The sequence below is a fragment of the Vipera ursinii genome (assembly GCF_947247035.1).
Source record: "Vipera ursinii genome assembly, chromosome: Z".
Lineage (NCBI taxonomy): Eukaryota > Metazoa > Chordata > Lepidosauria > Squamata > Viperidae > Vipera > Vipera ursinii.
The window spans coordinates 43,788,048-43,803,134 of NC_139517.1; the positions used below are offsets into that span (position 1 = coordinate 43,788,048).

The following is a 15,087-nucleotide window of genomic DNA, read 5'->3' on the forward strand; positions in this document are numbered from 1 at the left end:
TTGATGCTAGAAAAAATAGTATCTTTTGTACATACTCTTGAAAACTATTTTGAATCTATTACAACTAAACCACTTTAAATTAAACAATTCTTAAGAATGAAATATTCTTAATTTGGACTTTACTTTTACTGTTTGGATTGTTGTGTGTTTTGAAAAATTGATTATTTAGAATCAAGTTATGTTGCACTTCAGTCTTTAAATAATTAACCTAGTATATATGTAACAATATATGATGTTTTCCATGGTGAGCTTAACATCAATAACAACATTTATTAAAAAGGCTAAAATAATTTCTGGTGGTATTATCTGTACATTAAAATTTTGTTTAGTCACAATCTTTCACTTTTCACATTCTGGACAAGCAATGGTCATGTATCCTAGCAAAAGAACGTGCACACACAACTAATTACAATCTTCAATTATATGTGATATATCTAGGGCTTTTTTTCCCCATAGAATGCTCAGAATGGCGTTCCGGCAGCTTTTTCTGCACACACACACAAAAAAAAGCTGAAGGAAACTGTTCCAGAGAGCCAAATTCTCCTCAGGCAGCCAGGTTGCAGAGTAGCAGAATGCATCACAGCGACGGGCCTTCAGATGGCTCAAATCGAAGGAAATGCAATCCGTACAGGCTAATTTAAAAGTGGGAAGGTAAGAAGGGCCGAGTGTGAACAGGTTGCTTAGCAACCTGCTTAAACAGTCTCTGTTTCTTTCAGTTCCTGGTGCCTTGCCTTTTTTAGACTGGGAAGTTGAAAAAAAGGATAAAAAGAAGGCAATAGAGTGCTATCAAGGAAAATATATAGATATAGCCTGCAGACATTTAGGGAACCTTTATTTTTCATACATTGTTCAAATTTTGTTTTAATGCCATGGTGATACACAATCAAATGTAGTCAGTCTTTTTTTTTAATCCCAAAGCATCTGTTCATTAAATACAGTATAACAAAGTTTGGATGATGGAATTATTTTTTATCTAAGGATAACTAATGATAACAGCTCTTAAATCTGTTGTTTTGTTTAATTTTTGCACAATTTTTGCCAGTCAGGTAGTGCCAGCTGGCGGCCCCCAGGAGGAGAGCATTCTCAGTGGGCACGCCTGCCCTCTGGAATCAGCTGCCGGTGGAACTCCAGATGGCCCCTGACCTTTGCTCGTTTCGCCGGGACCTAAAAACTTGGCTATTCGAGCTTGCCGGCCTGGACTGAGGGTTTTTAAGGTTTTAATTTTCAATTTTTGGGGGCTATCTAATTTAATTTTTATTTTAACTTGTATATATTGTATTGTTTTAATCTGCCCTGTAAACCGCCCTGAGTTCCTCGGGAAAAGGGTGGTATATAAATCTAAATAAATAAATAAATAAATAAATAAATAAATAAATAAATAAATAAATAAATTTGTAATTTGGCGGCTTGCTTTGTGGGCTTTTGTTATTAATTTGTTTAGCTTGCTTTGCAAAGGCTAGCAATGGGTCTAAGATACTGACTTCCTTAGCTTTTAATCCTGTCACACAAATGTAATTAATTTTACCCCTTATCTTTAGTCTATTACCTCCATTGAGCTCTCTTTGTGAATCAATAGGCCTGGTTCAATGTTTCCACTTTTCGCAATATCTAGGGGTTTCATGAAAGTTTCTGTATTTCTTTTCCTGAGTTTTATTCTTGTGATTGGGGGCATATAGTAAAAAGGATTGGAGGGGTGCATTCTTACTACATTGCCATAGCTGTCTGTACAATCCAGGCAGCCACCAGAAAAGAGTTTAACCTTTTTAAAAACTGTTTTGTGCCATGTACAGGGAGTTGTTTAATGACCACAGTTGGGATTGACAACTTGATCCTTAAGCAAAGCTGTCGCTAAATGAAACCATGACTGAGCTTATGATCTTATTTCAATTTTGCTTTGCTTTACACAACTGCTCTTGGAATATTTTCTTTACATGCATGCAATATTGTAACATTTAAAGTATCTTAAGAACTGATAAGATTGTAAGGAGCAACAGGGTGCCATTTTTTCAGGGGAGGGGCTAGCCCTGGCATCATGGGTAAGAGTTGTCTTACAGGGACAAGATTACTTCTCCCTAGTAAAATGTAGAGGCAGAGCTACTACTATGGGATGGCTATACGAACAGCCAGAAGAGAGGGAAATTCCCACTCTGTGAATTTTATGCAGGAAGAAGCCACAAATCTGAAGCTTACAGAAAGAAAAAAAAAATGGAATCTTTTCAATCCATCTGCCACAACATCCATGACAACTCTCTTTTACTGAAACAACTTCATAAATGCTAGCTGCATTCACAAAGAATAGCCAAACCTTGAACTGGAGCATCCTATTAGATGCACATTTTGCCCTCCTCTCTATTTCAGTTTTCAGAAATATTTCTGGCTCCTTCTGGCACCTAGAGAATGAATTAGGCAGCACCCACTCTCTGTTTGTTTTTATGTTCATGAGTCCATCCAGTGGACGGTTGCCAGGACCTGTCCAGCTGGCTGAATGCACTGATTACTACGTTCAGTGGTCAGCATGAGTTCAGTTCAGCAACTGTAGATTTGCTCCTGGAGGGAGAAGCCTTTAAATGATTGAAAGGGTCGCTATGCGCTAGCCATAATAAATCATTTTCAACTATTGTACTCAATTACTGTTCTCATTTTTACTGTTGGTTATTGTTCTTAGTTGTGATTTTCTTCTGGGTACTGTTCTGAAGTCTTTGGAAAGGAACAGCATGGTATAAATAAAAATAAAATAATTCAAAGCACAATATCCCCAACAAGAGAAATTTTATTTATTTATTTTATTTTAATTCCATTTATATCCCGCCCTTCTCCGAAGACTCAGGGCGGCTTACAAGCTTAGCAGTAGCCTTCATTCTATGTATATGCCTGCTTATTAGGGCTTTCACACACACCCCAAGCGGCATTATTACAAAGTCAGCTTAATTGCCCCCAACAATCTGGGTCCTCATTTTCCCTACCTCGGAAGGATGGAAGGCTGAGTCAACCTTGAGCCTGGTGGGATGCGAACCTGCACTAATTGCAGGCAGCTGGTGTTATTTAAGGAGGCATTAGCCCACTGCTCCACCAAGGAGCAGTGATGCATCAGCAATGAGGGCAAACCAAAATAACCTCCTCCACTTTCCACGTGAGACTCAGACACTAAGTGCAGCTCTTGCCAATCAAACTGCTCAGCGCCCCTGTCACCTGACCAGCTGCACCCTGTTCAAAGCTCTCCCTTGCCCACAAGTCACCCGAGGGACTGCCTCTTGCCCGCTGAATCTGCATGGGCAGGAAACAAGAGCTCAGCCCAGGAGCCTCAGCCTTTGTCAAAAGAAAAAAAAAACTGAGGGCTGAAGGTGTTTTTCTCAAGGCTCCAATCCAAGACACATTCTTTCCATCTCGGCTTTTGCTCAACTATGGCAGCTTCTTCCTTCTGGATTTTCAGGGACTTTGGGGCTGCCCTGGGGCTCTTGCTTGTAGTCACAGGTATGGCTTCTTCCATCTCCTTCGGCTAAATCCATTGATTAAGATGGTTTAAAGTCCTAGGCGGTTTAATGGTGATTGTTGCCTTTTTAAAAAAGTGTTTTCCTCCCTCTCTCATGAGCCTAATAAATAAAAACTATGTTTACTGGGTTTTCTAAATTGATGCCATTCAGATGCTAGCGCTAGAATTTCCATACTGCCAAGTTGACTAAGATTGGTATAGTTGAGGCATGAAGAGGATACCATGTTGAGAAGGCTGATCTGAATTCATAGTAGGCTGAGAATTGGATCCCAGGTAAAGATTTGGTTTATAAATAAACAAGGTGCACAACCTGAAACTCAGCTGGAAGAGGCAGAGGGTGGTTTTCCAGTTATTCTGCAAGATTGGAGGAAAAAGGTACAAGAGAGGGAATGGGAGGGCTAGAAATAAAACTAGATTAACAGAGGGATCAGCAGAAAATTCTGCTGCGAATTCAATAAAAGCAATACAGTAGCAAATAAGAGGTAATGGCATCCTCTGTTACTGAGCATGCTTTATTTTAGAAATGAAGTTTTACAAAACTGCAACCAAACACCTGTAACCACATTCTACAAAAAAAAGGATGGTCTTTTCCCAATAGTAGAGAGAGTGGGGATTTTGGTGGGAGATGGAAATATCTAAGATGGAGCCCAGGAGCTTCTTCATCCTCCTCCTACCCCCTACCCCAGAATTGTTCAGGGGAAATTTTACAGAAACAGGAAATAAAATTGTGTTCATTGAGCTGTGTTACAAGAACTGCTACGCTTCCTGTCCAGCTGCTTTGAATGTGGAGAGAAGCTGACACGTTGGTGTTTGCTTTCTAAAATGGGAAACTTTCTTTTCTATCATCTTTTCTATCACGGTGCGCACAGGAACTCCACAATGCAATCCTAGCTATGACTTCTCAGAAGTAAGTTTTTTTAAGTGCAAAGGAGTTTCTTTCCGGCCTAATAATATTGGACTCAAGCTACCTGGCATTTCACATGTTACCTTTTAGTAAATGCACAAATAGGATTGACCAGATTTCATTTTCCTGGGCAGAAATTAATTATAAAAAGGATGCAATCTTTAACCCCCTCCAACCTGAACTGAAAACGCATGCCTAAAGCATGATCAAATAACAAGAAGTAAAAAGGTAAACTTTATTATATTATTTCCTGTAATATTTTTTAAAATAGTTATCCTGTGGAAAGAATACACTGTTTTAGAAAGATTGTTATGAAATAGATTCACACATTACACTAACTCATGTTGTACTTTATCATGAATTGTTGAACAAACCACAATTGTTGGGTTCATCCAGGACACTAAAGCAAAATCAAATAATATTATGGCTTAGCATGAAGCATGAACCCATCCAATGGTTAGGTTTGCAGGGCATATTAAGCCATAATATAGCTAGTTGGATTTTGACTTAACATATGCAATGAATCCAGTCAATTGTAGTTTATCAGTAAATCATGGTTAAGAAAGTACAATTTGCAAATGTACCATAGTGGGCAATAGGCCGTGAGTCTTGAAAACACAGAAAGTCAGGAGTGCGAAGGCTCTCTTATCTTTAAAGGTATGAATACTCTAGTCTGCAAAACTTCCTTGCAGACTAAGGTCCTCAGTTTTGGATTCAGATCTCACTTAATCTCTTCCACTTGCTTTTCTCAGGGCAGCACATCCAATCAGCCAGTTTAACATGCTGTCCTCAGTCCATGAGATGACACAGCTATGTCAGTAGGATGCAATCAACTTCAGGAGCAAGAGGGGAGAATGTGCAAGGCAAGGCAAGTTAAGAGGCAGAGACTGGTGGGTTTTCTTATCCATGAGAAAAACATCCAATTGCCCTTTTGGGGCTAAGAGAAGAGGCAAGTTCTGACAAATGGATAGAAGTGGAGGACTTAGCTGACTGTCAGAAGCTGATTGGGTGTTATTCAGTTGAGTAGGAGAGACTGTCCTCCCCAGCTTTCCTTAAATCCTCTAAATATAACTCAGATAGCCACCTGATCCCAGGTATTACATGATGCAAGTGTTCATAGAATGGCTGGGGGTTGAGTTGTCAACAATAAAAATGCCCTGTTGGGTGCTTTTACTCTTGTGCACTGCCTATCAGTGGGGACTGAGAGGCAGGACATTCAGTATTGCGCTTCTGCTGCTGAAACCTGTATGGGTGGCCAAGCTTCGGAGGAAGTACTATTCAGTTCTACTCAGTGCTTTTTTTGTAAAAGAAAAAGGTGCCGGAACTCACACATGTCATACAACGCACCTTGCCTACCCTACAAGGTTCCATCCACAAAAGGTGCCGGAACTCCGTTCTGAGCGTTCTATGAGAAAAAAAGCCCTGGAACTTCTACTGAGCCCTCCCCCTCCTCAGCACCTGCCAATTTCCTGGGTTGCCTGCAGTATCTGAGTTATAGGGAGGACATCTCTGAAAAACCTGCTGCCACCCCTGCAGATTTGCTGACCCAGTTCCCCTGTTCATGACAATGAAGGTTGAAGTAGCAAAGACTGAAGTGGGAAAATTGGAGGAAAGTCAACCAGCCCGCTAATGTATTTGACCGGCTGATAGTTGATCTCCTGTTTTAGCAGCCACCATGTGTGTGATCTGTTAACTGGGCTGCCAACACACCATGTAGAGAACCTGGGATGGAAGAGGAACTATGATTTCAAGTACTCTCCCCACCATGTGACGGCCCCATTAGCCACTTCAGAGAATGTGCCCAGATAGACACCAAACCTTCAGCTCCTTTTTGTATCATCAATTCAGTTGTCCCCAAGGTACATATGAAACATGTTAATAGCAACGCTCATTTCAGAGAACATGGAAAATACCACTTTAGCTTTGATGGTTCAGAAAAACCTGAGATCACCTAGCCTTGACTATGAACTGGGATTAGAGAAAGTCCATGACGAAAGATTGAGGGCAATAGAAGAAGCGGACGACAGAGAATGAGGTGCCTGGATGGAGTTACTGAAGCAGTAGGCGTGAGCTTAAATGGACTCCAGAAGATGGTAGAGGACAGGAAAGCCTGGAGGAACATTGTCCATAGGGTCGCGATGGGTCGGACACGACTTCGCAACTAACAACAACAATAATGACGAGTAGAGAAGTCCTGAATAACCAGCCAGCTACCCTCCAGCAGAATGTAGGTAGATGTTGAGCAGGCCCTGTGGTTTTTATTAAAAAGCCTTGATCTTGGTCTACATAGTACACTAAGTCATAAATTAAGGCTTGCCCATTAGAGGGACTGGCTTACACAACTAAATAAAAAAATTATTTAGTTGAAGATTCATCCTCACATCTCCTCATCATGCCCTGATGAGAGCTTTAATATGAGTGCCTTCATGAGGTTTGCCTTCCTATCATTCTCCACTCACAGAGGAAGCAACGTATGGTGTTTTCAGCAGTTCTAGTTTTAAAGTAGGGCTTCTCCCAGCACAATATTTCCCATGGATCTCATCTTAGATGCAGCAGATGCTATGGTCAGGGGTGGTGGCCTACCTAGTTTCTTGACCCCATTAGACTACTACAGATTGCTGGTCACTTCCAGGACATCCAGGACCATTTTGGTTTGGGTGGCAGAAGATGCCAGACCCCTGGCTTCCACAAAGACATCTGCATACATAAGGCCTGGCCACAACTTTCCAAAATGATCACTTGTTGTCAGGCTTTACACAGGCTCCTCATTTATACAAGATGGCCCTCGGTAAAATAGTGTTAAACCTCAATGTATTTCAACCCCGTGCTCCAGAGAAGTTGAATTCAAATCAAGAAAGGCTCTCTCAGCTTTGTCTGCTGATTCTGCCGCCAGTGAGTGCATTACAGGTTTTCCGTTGTTTTGCTGACAAGCAATTTCAAGTAGTTGCTCAGGCACCTGTGGCTTGGTTTTGCCCCATACCTCTGGCCCTTTTGCACATGCATACAAATCACAGTGCACGTGCAAAAAAAGTTGGGCTTTCCACGTAATTCTGCTTTCACCATTCTGCCCCCCCAACTCTTGCCTCCTTACTGATGTTGCTCTTTCTGTTGTTTTTACTACTTGGGGAAACAACTTTTCATCTTCTCCACAGGCAGCATCTTTACCCTGCCTATCACAGGCATGGCCATTCCCTTGCAGTCTATATGAAGATGGAATTTGATCATTATCAGTTGTGCTTTCTTCTTCACCCTGCACATCTCCTCTATGGCCTACCTGATTGGCTATTTTGGACATAGGCTTCATGCGTGACTTGGAAAACTTAAGAAGAGGGTAAAGTCCCTCCCTCAGGTGATATTAAGGACAGCAACGTGTGGTTGGAGATTTTTTTGGAACAATAATCATGCTTGGTGATGGTGATACAAATGAAACTGAGAGAATCCATGCATCAACTTCTTTATCTTGCTCCACATTGAAACTCTAAAGAGAACGTTTGCCACCCTGGGTTCTGAGTCAGAATAAGGCTTGTCTGTTGTGGCCGGGCAATTGATGCCAGTGGACTTTTCTTTGCAGCTCAAGGGCTGGAGGGAAGCATGTTGACATGGCTGCCTATTTATCTGTCTTGGGGGACGCACTGAGTCTTCTTGTTATATCCTGCCAAACACCAATTTCTATCCACTCTAGCAGCCTTTGTCAGACTGCAGCGAACCCTGGTTGGAACTGCTCAATCTTTGGATGTAACATTCAAAACATCCTGCTTCGCCAATCATTTACACATCCAAAGACTATTGAAAGCATATCCAGCATCAAAATTTATAGAAGTGAATTTGGGAGAGGGAAATTGTAGTGTATGCTGTTAAGCACACACGGAAATGCCAGCACAGCAGGGGGCTGGACAGCTCCAGGCTATAACCTCTTTGGCGGGAAAGCCTGAATAGAGCAAGTCGTTGGCAGCCCCAGGGCATGGTCAGCTCTGGCGGGAAGCCAGGGTTTAAATCCATTGGCCACCTGCACTGGCGGGAAGCCCAGGTTCAAATCTATTGGTCACCATTCACCTGGGCAGGTATAAGAGATGCCAGGTAAACCCCTTTGCTCCAGCTTCATTCACGATCCAAATAAAGAAGTAATACCCAGCTCAAGTGTCCGTCTCTCTGTGCGACCACGCGACATTGCAGAAATGTTGCTTGATTTTTTCTCTCCATTTGTTTAGGTCATTCTGCTTGAAGGCACAGAAGACAGAAAGAAAATCAAACAGCCCCCATTCCAATTTTAGTTGAAGAGGTAAACTGGTTCTTTTTCAAACCATTTTTTTCTCTTTCCCCAGGTATGACAATCACCAAAGCTTCTAGTGAAAGAAACATTTCTCAAAAACAAGGTATATGTGTACTTTCAAGATAATATTGTCTTTCACTTCCTATTTCTGAAATTCCCTTGCAATAATCTTTTTTCCAAGGTTGTGTTACTTGTCACTTGTAAAATAATTGCCAGGTTTTGATCACAACAAGAGTTGTATGGCTGCTATTTTTGGAACAATTTAGCTTCTGCAAAACAATTCAATGTTCACATTTATATCATGTCACTGGGTGCCTTATAGACCTTTGGCTGTTTATCCATGGACCAATCCAAGGATTGTGTTTTTACTTGGATTGTGTTTGATTGTCAGTACCTTCTCTCCCACATCTGGCTACCTTTTCATCCAAAGAGACTTGAACTCTGTAAGAGGATGAGCCTTTCAAATCCCAAAAAGCCAGCCTGAACTGAGAAAGGACCAACCAGCGCCTGACCCTATCCAGTTCCCTGCTCCATATGTCAATCTCACCCCAATGGTGAAGACAAAGCAAACTAGGTTAGGAGTCCTAATCTATTGTGCTCTGTAAATGAATGAAGACACAAAGCAAATATGTCTCCCAATCAAAACTAGGTCTCCCCACTCTGGAACTCTCCAAGGGTGTTGGGAAGTCTTCGCCCAAGACCTTCTTAGAAAAGGAACAACTCCACACCTCCAGCGAAGAATTGACAAACTCATTCCTCTAGTCAGGAATTAGTTGGAACTTGATACATGCTTTAATAGCTTATCTAGAGCAATCTATCTTCCTAGTCTAGCATGGTCCAGATAATGGCTGTGTGTGATTAGCCCGTTAATGCAGCATTTCTAGAGGGAACCTATCTGGGGAAGATTGGTAGAAGGTCCAGTAAAGATATTTACCCTTCTTTTCCATCCTGTGCTCTATCTTTCTCTCTTTACTGTGGGTTTTTCTTCTTTTACACAGATACAACCACTTTCATGAATGTGTTAAATACACGTTTCATTGCTGCAAGAGGCGGGGCTCGAATTTCCCTTAGCTGTTCTTTCGGCTCTGTGGCAAGTTGGCATAGAGAGACTGAGCAGGACAAATACCAGGAGATTATGAACAGTTCCAGAGTCCATGTGACCAGAAATAATTCAACGGTAATGATACAGATCGACAAACTCCAGCACGCCGACAGTGGTATCTACCACTGTATGATCAAGGACTCATTGAAGCCCTTCTGTGGTACTGAACTCAAAGTCATGGGTAAATCTTTAATCTTCTAAATATTGCCCTCTCTGATGCTATATGCTTGGGTATTGCTATCTATGGACAATACTTCTTGGACAAAAGTCCATACATTTTATTCGCAGAGAAAAATATACCAGCTAATATCTGGGACTCTGTCAGTTCAAACTGGCAGCCTGTCTTAGCTGGATGAAATGCTATACAAGCTAAGGATATTTAGCTTGTATACACACATGCGGTACCTAAACCACATTACAGGATGTGGATTCTGCCCTGCATGTAGTACAAGACTATTTTCATTTGAAAGATGGAAATGAAAACAGTGATCAAAACTGGAAATTTCTGTCAATGTAATCCTAGGGCAGTGGGGTACGCAATCACTTTATGACAAGCAAAACTGAGACGTCAGGAGGGCTCCTCTTATTGTTTTAAAGGTATCAGCACCTATGAGCAAGTGCAGAGTCGGCACAAGGTGAAAGATGCTATCATCTTAATCCAGACAATTCTTCTTGTCCTTTTTATAAGCATACCGGTCTTCTTAACCCAAAGGAAGGTGAGTGAGTGGGACTTTCATAATAGCAGTTCAGTTGGGGCCTTGACTGACCACTAGACTGTAACCATGATCTTTGATATGAGTGCATGTCATTGACTTCTCCCTGAATAAGGGAAGGGCTTCGGGGCATATTGAAGCACTGCAGGAATATACTTCAAGACAGTGGGACTGCTTTCTCAAAGTGGAATCTGGGGAGAGCTTTCCTGCAGACTCAACCCCAAGGAAATGCCACTAGTAAGCATCTGAGGGTGCACTTTCTTATTCTCAGACCCTCTCCTCTGGAACAGTGGACTCCAGATACAAGGGTGAGATCTTTCTTATTTTTATTCTGGAAAGCTATTGAGATCTGGCTCTTCTGGAGGAAATTTGGGGGGAAAGCTGATATTTCACTGATGCATTGTGCCAGCATTGTAATATGTCTGGCATGATTTTGTTTCTTGTTTCATGTTCTTCTATATGTGAAAATGAACAAATGTAAAATATGGACAAATAAATGATAAAACACTTGAAATACTTCAGTAACATGCAAATTGGCAAATGATTATTTGAAGATTATTGCCTCCAGAAGCAACAAATTGAGCAAACTCAAATATGCTTAAATCAATGAAGGCTGAGAAAACTCATGCTTCCAAGCTTGTTTCTGAGCCATGGGTTCCTCCCACCTCACCCCTGGCTATGGATGACATAGCCTGATCCCTGCCATTCTCCAGATTTATTGGACTACAGTTCCCATCATGAACAGACACTGAAACAAATCCTCAAAATAGAAGCTTAAGTGACGGGCTGAGATAAGGTCAAGGATGAAGAGTATATTCTTTTGAAAAATATGAACATAAGGCCCAAGCAGGAAGATAGAGTAAGAGGACCTTACAAAGATGGCAAACAGAGTGCATTCTTGGTTTTGCCCCTTTTGGGAAGAAAAATCAGATCTGGTTCCATCACATTTCATCTAAAAAGATCTTCTCCAATTAATTTTTCTTTTCTATAGTCCCTCAATAAAGAAATTTGGTATTTTTAATAAAACATTACTAAATAAATAAGCTCAGCAAGAAATAAAAAAGGACTTGAGACGAATGAGTCTCAAGTGATTATCAGAAAAACATATCAAGCTAATTGAAGTTTGATTATATATCTCTATGTCATTTTAGGGTGACAGAAAAGATGCCTCTGGGGACGAACATACTTACGAGGTAAGCTTCAGAGTGAGAGATTCTTGGTCTTAACCACATAAAAATGTATGCATTTTTCTTCATATTCCATACTGTCCTATTGTCTTTGGGCCAGAGGATTGTAGCCAGCCATGAAGAAGTCTCTAATTTATATGCAGAAATGTTCAATTCCCCTCTTCTCCATGTGGGGCTTGGGAAAAAATCTATTTGGAACTCTGGGGAGCCATTGCCAGTTAAAATAAATAATTTTGTCTTGGATAGATTATGGATCTAACTCAATACTGTACAAGTCAGCTTCTTTCATTTTTGACTTCTGGTTGAACAGCCCACCAGTCAAGAACTAGACTAGATGAACTTTTTATTTCACTGAAGAGAATTCCTTTTATGTCCCCATAGGACATTTTTAAGGGACGCGGTGGCTCAGTGGGTTAGGACACTGAGGTTGTCGATCAGAAGGTCAGCAGTTTGGTGGATCAAATCCCGAGTGCCGCGTAGCAGAGTGAGCGCCTGTTACTCGTCCCAGCTTCTGCCCACCTAGCAGTTCGAAAGCACGTAAAAATGCAAGTAGAAAAATAGGGACCACTACGGTGGGAAGGTAACAGCATTCCGTGCTAGTCATGCCGGCCACATGACCACAGAGACGTCCTCGGACAAGTGCTGGCTCTTCGGCTTTGAAACGGAGATGAGCACCGGCCCCTAGAGTCGGAAACGACTAGCACGCATGTGCCGGGGAACCTTTACCTTTACCTTTAGGACATTTTTAAGCAGCTCTTTTACTGGCATGCAGAAAGAACAAAATTGAGTTGGACAGCATATTTCTACCACCACCACCCCCACAACAAAGTACTGCTGATACTTTCAGTTCATAGGCTGATTCCATTTTTGTTCTTCAACAGGGGCTGACAGTTGAACTAGCTGATACGTATGAAGACATTGGTGCTTACCAAGACAGACCAGAGAAGTGGGATTTGGGGGAGCATCCATGTGAAGAATGAAAAGGCTAGCAGCTTGGTCAACCACAGCTGACTTAACCAAAGGGGCACCAATTCCTGGGGCAACCAGGTTCCACTATAAAAATTCCACTCCAGAGCAGCTTTAAAAATGTGCTTATCTCTTGCTTGCAGCCGATCTGCTAGAAACTACTAAAAAGCAGTATTCACAATCTCCAGATTCCCTGGGACAGCTGAGTCAAGGACATACAAATGGGGAGAAGACAGGCAGACTCAATAAAAATAAAGCAGAAAGAGCTGAGAAGAGAAATGAATGTGTAAGTAGATGGGCTTTCTGGCTTGAGTTTGCTCTATATTCCCTTCCCCAAATGGCACCTTCTTAATTGGTTTCCCGCTCTCGCTCATAACTGGCTAGGCAGCAAAGGATTGAATCTGATAAACTAATATCTAACATCACATTACTTCAATTTCTTTAACTCCAGATTGTCTGGGAGTGGGATTACTGTTCCCAGAATTCCTTACCACGATGGCTATGGTGAAAGTATCTGGAATATATTAGCTATAGGACACCATGTTTCCTACTGAGATTTATAGTTTTTTAGTTAGGATTTTTCTTCCTTAGGCTCATATTAAAAAAATGTTTCTAGCATCCTTATAAAAGAATTTCAAATATATTTGCTGAACCTTTCAAAATAATAAAAAGTTTAATACTATTTTTTAACATTTTGACAGCATATTATTTCTTTGTTTCAGGAGCATGAAAACAATGTATGCAAACATTGTGTGTTTTCTAATTTCTACATTACAGAAATCTGAAAATGTAATATTTTTAGCTTAATATGCATAACCAACTTCTTAGGAATAAACTTTTCCATCTGAACAACAGAACTACTTGTAAATAATTGTGTCTTTGGTCTATAACAGCTCCAGGTGCCCTCCAGCTGGGCTGATTTTAAACAATCAGCATGGCCAATTGCCAAAGCTGGGTGAAGATCACAAGAGTTTATTTCAAACACACCTGGAAGGCACCAGGTTGGAAGAACGATGTATAGTAAGGGCTGCAGAGGTTTTTATTTTTGGGTGAACACATCTATCAATGGGAAGGTTGCATTTTGAAAACAAAAATATTTTTAAAAAACACTTTTTGAAGTAGAGACCTAGTCACTTTTGGCAAGTATAGATGCTTTGCTAAAAATCAATCTGGTCTGTTTGCGTATAATAATAATAATAAACCTTTATTGTCAAAGTACAACATGTGTACATTGAGATTAGCTGAGCCTCCCCCCGTGCTCTCTCCCCCCAACACACAGTGACAACAAACCCTCCATCCCACCACACTATGTGAACCAACTACACCACACACCGGCCTCCCAAGTCAATTCTGCATAAGATTATGTCCCATTTAAAAGCCTAACAGTCCACGGATAAAAGCTATTTTTCAGCCTGTTGGTACGGCTGGCTATATTCCTATATCTCCTACCGGATGGTAGGAGAGTAAAGAGATACCGTCCAGGGTGTGAGTCATCCCTGAGAATCTTCCTCACTCTTCCAAGGCAACGAGCCCTGGCGATGTCATCCAGTGGTGTCAGGGAACAGCCCACAATGCAGAATTATATATACCTATTTCCAGTATAAAAATAGTGAAAGGCTTGTTATGATGTAACAACACAAGCTCCACCTTTTGTACTAACGTTGAACAGATGAATATCTAAGTGTCAGAGCTTGCGTTGCGATGGTTTGCAAATTTAACACCTACGTGTCTCTTGTTTCCAGTGAACGCTTGAGGCAGAAAATACTGCAAGCCATTTTCCCATTGCTTGACCAGAAAAAGTCCAAAAGAAAACTATAACTGAGCCTGTATTATCCTTTCATACTTGTTAAGGTTACCCTGCCACTAAACACTCTTCACATCAAGAAAGTGGCAATTCAAAGCCACATTCCACGTATAAAACACGTATACGGTTGTTATCGAGACACTGCCCCAAATGTCCTTTTAACTGTTACAGGGATGCTCAATTTCATACTCTTTGGGACATGTTTTTCTGCAAATTACTGACTGGAACCGTTTGCTTCCTGTTTTTTCACAAAGCATAGCTAAATACCTTCTCTTCTCAGAAAAGGAAAATGGATGTGGGAAGTGGGGGACTGGGGTAAGCAGCCTCATGCACAGACAAAACCAGAGAGTAAAAACGTTAAATTTTCACAATTCAGTTACAGTTTTGCCTTTTCTACTCTGCTTCTACCTCTGTGTATCTTTCTAATGGTCAGATATGGGAGATTTCATGCTATACCGTACAATGAGCGTCTCTGCATTTGCGGAGCGGCAGAGGTAGAGGACCTGGCTCACATCCTATTTGACTGTTGTCTGTATAAGAGGGTGAGAGACAGGTATCTTGGTCTATATACCAAACGAATGACCCATTGGAATCCCCATATCGAAATAACTTACCTTATGTCCGGCCAGAACTTGAAAATAACATTCAACG

At 41.2% G+C, this 15,087-nt stretch overlaps 1 protein-coding gene across 1 annotated transcript; it reads left to right on the top strand.

The window, feature by feature from the left end:
• Nucleotides 1–3,401: 3,401 nt before the first annotated feature.
• On the top strand, nucleotides 3,402–14,173 carry LOC310648470 (B-cell antigen receptor complex-associated protein beta chain-like; the record flags this gene model as incomplete). The annotated part of the gene is made up of 6 exons (XM_083376319.1): nucleotides 3,402–3,471; nucleotides 8,717–8,767; nucleotides 9,663–9,947; nucleotides 10,364–10,482; nucleotides 11,631–11,672; nucleotides 12,548–14,173. 6 exons carry the CDS (start codon nucleotides 3,402–3,404, stop codon nucleotides 12,644–12,646), a joined length of 666 nt encoding a protein of 221 aa, XP_083232445.1. The 3' UTR covers nucleotides 12,647–14,173.
• Nucleotides 14,174–15,087: the final 914 nt, after the last annotated feature.